This window comes from Dermacentor albipictus, chromosome 7 (genome assembly GCF_038994185.2).
Source record: "Dermacentor albipictus isolate Rhodes 1998 colony chromosome 7, USDA_Dalb.pri_finalv2, whole genome shotgun sequence".
NCBI classification, from domain to species: Eukaryota; Metazoa; Arthropoda; class Arachnida; order Ixodida; family Ixodidae; genus Dermacentor; species Dermacentor albipictus.
The window spans coordinates 26,443,820-26,449,819 of record NC_091827.1 but is presented as its reverse complement, the minus strand read 5'-3'; the positions used below and the strand labels follow the sequence as shown (position 1 = coordinate 26,449,819).

The 6,000-nt window shown below is 50.7% G+C and overlaps 1 protein-coding gene across 1 annotated transcript in view; it reads right to left on the bottom strand.

Moving 5' to 3' along the window:
• Positions 1-317: 317 nt before the first annotated feature.
• The window catches only part of LOC139047764 (sulfotransferase 1E1-like), a 31,457-nt gene continuing 25,774 nt past the window's right edge, over positions 318-6,000 (bottom strand). The window contains exons 3-4 of the mRNA XM_070521792.1: positions 4,932-5,279; positions 318-834 (exon numbers count right to left, since the gene is read on the bottom strand). Of these exons, the coding sequence (XP_070377893.1) occupies positions 517-834; positions 4,932-5,279 (666 nt within the window). The 3' untranslated portion in view covers positions 318-516. The remainder of the gene's footprint in view (positions 835-4,931; positions 5,280-6,000) is intronic.

The following is a 6,000-nucleotide window of genomic DNA, read 5'->3' as shown; positions in this document are numbered from 1 at the left end:
GTGTCTGGTATTACCGTAAACGCAAGCGGACTGGCCGCTTTACGGGTGAGCGGAAGCGCGAAAGTGAATGGCCTGCACGGTGAAGCCATCTGGTGGCGCAGAGCTCAATCAGACAAACACAGAGGTAATACTGCAGTTGTGAAGCGTATTCTGCTTGGCTGCTTGTAAATATTTTCAGCAGCGGCGTTATGGTGCTACCGCCGAGAATTTACACCAGCAGCAAAGTAAAATACACTTTTTAGTGCAAAATTAGCGGCTGTTTGTCTGATTGAGCTCTGCGCCACCAGGTGGCTGCACCGTGCAGGCCATTCCACTCATCCGGTGAAACGCCCAGTCCGCTTGCGTTTACCAGAATACCGGACACGCTAAACGTCTACATCTGTCTGTGATCGACGACAATTAGAGGTTGACTTGCCTTCAAATTTATTGTATTTTTTTTCTGAAGCGTAGATGCAAGCCCACGGGCTCAACTAATTTATTTTTGCTCACTGGTCTCCTAACAAGCCTCACGCGTAATTAGCCCGTCGACTTCACGTGTTCAGTCCAGAAGTCGTGCATCTCGGTGCCCCCGAGTGCCCGGTCGTACGCTTCCCTGAACCTGCGTTCCTGGTCCGGGTTGAAGTGAGACCGCCAGTCGCCGACGACCCCCTTGCGGAAGAGGGCGGCCGTCGGGTGGTGGCGCGAGAAGTCGCCCTCGGCGAAGTTCTCCGCCCCCGTCAGGTCCCGGAGCCGCTCGAGCGACGTCTGCTCCAGGAGTCGCTCCAGGAGTGCCGGTTCGGCCGACAGCCTCGCGGCAGCATCGGAGTTCAGGAACTCGGCGAGTTTCAGTACGACCTGTCGAAGGTTAGAATTGTCGAAGTGAAACGAAAGAAAAGTAATTCTTTTATCAGTAAGTAATTCGCCTCCCACGTACATAAAAACCTCTTTCCACTGCGCATCTTCCATTGTGGAGGCGGAAGAGGCCGCCATCGCCATGGGCACCTCCATTCCGGGCACCAAGATTATTATATCCGACTCGAAAACAGCGATTCGTAACTACACCTCAGGTTTCATTTCCCCTCGAGCATTCAGAACAATTAACAAAAACCTCAATCGAAGTTGGTGTGGGTACTCGCTCATGCGGGCAACCCTGGCAATGAGGCCGCCCACCTAGCCGCCCGAGCAGCTAGTAACCGGGAGGTGGGCTTGCCCGACGGGTTTGACCGACATGAAGGTATCCACACCTACAACGATATGACCGTTTATTACCGCGAATCCAGGCCCATCCCCGCACGAGACACTGACAGGAATACAGGCCACTAACCTCAGGAGAGTACAGACTAGATCTGTACTTAGTCCAAAAAGGCTAGCTGCAATGACCGGTGGTGAATATCCACCAAACTGCAAACATTGTAGCTGTCCCCTGGCGGACCAAGATCACATCTTGCGGGGATGCCAAAAGAACCCTCCCCCGAGAGAACTCTTTAGGCGAGCTCCCTCACATGACGAGTGGGAGAAAAAGACGAGAACTTCCAACCCGCAAGACCACACCGCTGTGAAAGAATTCTCCACTAAAACTTGAATATACAAGTTTTCTCTCTCTCTCTCTCTCCACTGCGAGAAGAGGGTTGATAAGCTAGGGGGAACACTAACCCGAAAGTCGAGTGGCGGCGCAACCCTGTTGTTCCCGCAACAGCTAGACGTGACGTCATAGATAGTGAGGGTGCCTGATTGAGCGTGGTTATAATTTCTTGTAGGTAAAGATGAACTACATCGTCTTCTGAAGGAACCTTCCACGGACTGATCTTCGAAAGCCACGGTAACATTTGATGAACCGCCAGCGGCAGAAATACGAAAATATACTTTGAAGTTCTTGACGTTACACGTACATATCTGCACTGGGGTTTCAAAGAATGGAACTTTGACCTTCATTTTATCTTCACATGATAAACAGATTACCGGGGCGCAATCATTGAAATATAAGGTTTTGGAAGAATATGATATCAGTGTAAATTGATTTAGTGTTTCTCTCGAGTGCCCCTTTTGCGCCATAGTGCTCATCATAGCTTTGTCCAAGGACAGCGGTAAGCTGCATTTCCCAAGTCCATGGCCTCCGAGAATACAGTGTAGCACCTGTTTCATCTCGGAGGCCATGCAACGTCGTTTTGGGTTCAGAAAAGCGCTTCCATACGGAGCAACAAGTATGATAGTGTTAAAATAGTGCAGTCACTCTTGTTGGCACGTGTTAGCGTAAAAATGACATTTGTGCGTGCGGCTGAACACGGCAGCAGGACAATCAAGGATATGGACAAGGTATCGTTCTTGAGTCACAAACTGTGACTCACCAACATGAGTAAAAAAAAAAAAAAAGAACAGACTACTGAGGTCCTCATACTACAGACAGCCGACCTACTATAGATCCAGCCACTTGTTTGATTAGAAGGCCTTCGGGATGGGCACATGTTGCAAATCGCGTTATTGTTATTAGCGGGGACACGTATTGAGCACTGTAGGCAGTATGCATGTGATGTTACGTAGGTCACATTGTTGTGCTCTTTGCCGCTTCCACTTTAACTATCTATAAGGGGCCACCTTAGCCGCTATACTTTAACCGCGATGCTGTAGGTGAGCTAGCTTGTCGATATGACACGCAGCTTCTCACCGAGCTCGCCGTACAAAGAGTATGGCGTCGTCGATAACGTCAGATCCGGATTGGCAGGCGTTATAAGCCGGATTGATAGCCCTTCTATAAAACGTACGTCGTACTGATATCAGTATCTATCCTCTTTATTTTGCGTCTGTACCAACAACGACGGATTGGCGATGCTTCTGTTAATTGTCGCGGTGTATAGGTAGGGTGCAGAAACCGGGCAGTACCAAAACTGCGCGGTAAAAAAAATCTAGCTCTTCATTCGTCCAACTTGCGCCAGAGAAGCGAGCGGTGCTCGAATCACAACGATAGCAGTGCGCATAGTCTTGAAGAAGTTAGATTGTCTGGTTTCGCGTGCCAAAACCACCATCTGATTATGAGGCACGTAATATCTAGGGCAATGCTGATTAATGTTTTTGTCAACCTGGGGATCTTTAGAGCGCGCCCATTGCACGGCACGCGGGTGTCCTTGCATTTCGCAACCATCGAAATACGTCCGCTGCCGCATCGAACCCCGCGACCTCGATCGCGCAAATCATAACTAACTCATAATAAATTATCAGAATCATCATAATTTACTCAAAGCCATAGCCGCTCAGCCACCACGGCGGTTCGCGCGCGGTCATCTGTCGTCGAATCGAAACTCGCGAGTCGGTTTAGTCGGCTAGTCACACACTTATCACGATACATTGCAGAATAATCGGTGGTTCTCGCTTATATTCGAGAGAAAAAGATGTACAGCCGAATTTGCGTCGGGCGCGTGACCCGGTTGGACGAATTTTAACATACTTCGCTGCAGAGTTTGCGACGACATTCGAGATAGCAGAGTGTGGGTGTAGGCTGCAGGGAAAGTTATACCGCAAGCAAAACACGAGACTCGGAAGAAAGGGGCAACGCGCGAAGTGGTTGTGAATTGTCCCTTTCTTCACCATTCGACGACTTTTAGGGCACACTCTCGCGTCTTACTTCGATACGGAGCTGGATGACAGGGATAACCCGGCCGAAAATATTCGCTGGCGAAAAAATGGCTGTGGCTTAGCTAAGGTTAAGCCCAGGATGCGAAGCATACTAGCCTTTATTTTAAATGTTGAACCACTGTTTAGCCTGGTGAACTGCTGTTGCTTGGCTATATTTCGTTCGGCTAGACGAAGAAACAACTCATGCAGGCGAGCGCACGAGCTGAGACCCGGCTATGTAGCTACGCGGCCGCAAGCGAGCGCACGAGTTGAGCCTCCGCTTTTGCAGCTGTCATGACGTCATACGGTAGCTACGCGGCCGCGCGCGGCGCAGCAAGAAAGAGCGTGGTTGTGCGGCTAGTATGCTTCGCATAAAAAAAGAAATGCCGTACCTAAGTGGGAGAAAAATCTATGGGCACTTTGCTGAGCTAAACTGCGCCAGGCGAAAGCCTATCTATGACTGCCTCTGTTGCTGTTGTCTGAACTGTTCTGCAAATGGACGCCGCCGTGGCCGCCAGCATCGGATGCAATCACAGCCATATGGCTGCAAGGTTTTTCGCCGATGTTCGCGCACCCCCGCGTCAGTCCGCGCTCTCCCACGCGCCCGCTCGCACAGCGCTACCGGCATGGCGCCTCCTCTCCTCGCTCCCTCCTCGCCGGTGATCACCGCTTTCCTGCGTCCACCACGGACTGCGCACGGACACTCGTGAGAACCACTAAAGGTTTTTTACGCCTTAATACGAATTTATGAGTAATCACAGCAATCCCAGTATTAACTCGTACGTCGCCATTTAGGTGCCGACAGCTTACTTATCAAAAAACTAACTAACTAACTAACTAACTAACTAACTAACTAACTAACTAACTAACTAACTAACTAACTAACTAACCCGCCGTGGTTGCTCAGTGGCTATGGTGTTGGGCTGCTGAGCACGAGTTCGCGGCATCGAATCCCGGCCGCGGCGGCCGCATTTCGATGCGGGCGAAATGCGAAAACACCCGTCTACTTAGATTTAGGTGCACGTTAAAAGAACCCCAGGTGGTCAAAATTTCCGGAGTCCTCCACTACGGCGTGCCTCATAATCAGAAAGTGGTTTTGGTACGTGAAACCCCATAACTAACTAACTAACTAACTAACTAACTAACTAACTAACTAACTAACTAACTAACTAACTAACTAACTAACTAACTAACTAACTAACTAACTAACAAACTATCTATCTATCTATCTATCTATCTATCTATCTATCTATCTATCTATCTATCTATCTATCTATCTATCTATCTATCTATCTATCTATCTATCTATCTATCTAACTAACTAACTAAATAAATAAATGCTCCACCTCTCTAGGGTCTTCCTTGAGGTCCTCGTAGTAGACGAGAAGGACGTTGTCGTGGACCCTGCTCCTGTCGTGCCAGGCGCGCGCGTGGCCGAAGGGTTCGCCCCCGACGAGCCCACCGCTGAGGAACTCGTCGAGGAAGTGGTCGAAGCCGTAGTCGGGCGGCAGCCGCGTCAGGCCTCGCCGGCCCCGGCGCATGTGGAAGTAGGAGACGGCCACGTCGAACGGGTTGCGCAGGCACACCACGTACCTGGCGCCGCCGTCGCCCGGCCGGTGCACCCTCTCGGCGGGCAGGTGGGTCTTGATGAAGCGCGGGGCAGGACGGTCGGCCACCGTGGACGACGTGCCCAGCTGCGGTGCGTGCGACCGGTTCAGAGTGGTTCGAACGACGCGAAAGAGAGGCGACAGTGTATAGTGACCACGACGACAGACACTGCCATCCTACCTTAGTTGAACTGGTGGACTGGGCGGAAGAGGCGAAGCAGGCCCAGGGCCTTGCTTGAGCCCGAACCCTCAGCCACATCCCTCTTTACCCTTCCCCCTTTCAATAAAGTTTATCACCACCACCACGATTCTGCGCTGTTTGATCCTCCTTCGACGTGCAGCTACCAGCCCTGCTCAGCAACACACACACACACGCACGCACAAACACACACACACAGAGAGAGAGAGAGAGAGTGAGAGAGAGAGTGAGTGAGTGAGAGCGAGAGAGTGAGAGAGAGACAAGAAAAAGTTGAAGTGCGCACAGAGCTGTTCGGTTGGACTACATAACCGCGTATACGACTTATCCAATCGCCGCATTGATCGATAAGAGCGAAATGCAGAATCGCACGTGTACCGTACGTTGAGTGCACGTTAAAGAACCCCAGGTGGTCAAAATTAATCCGGAATCCCTCACTACGACGTGCCTCATAATGAAATTTGGTGGTTTTGGCACGCAAGACTCCACAATTATGTTTTTATCCAGTGAAGCGCGGGTTCGCGTTGCCACACTTATGTCGTCTCGCTAGATGCGCATACCCGCCGTGGTTGCTTAGTGGCTTAACTGTTGCGCTGTTATAAGCACGAGGCA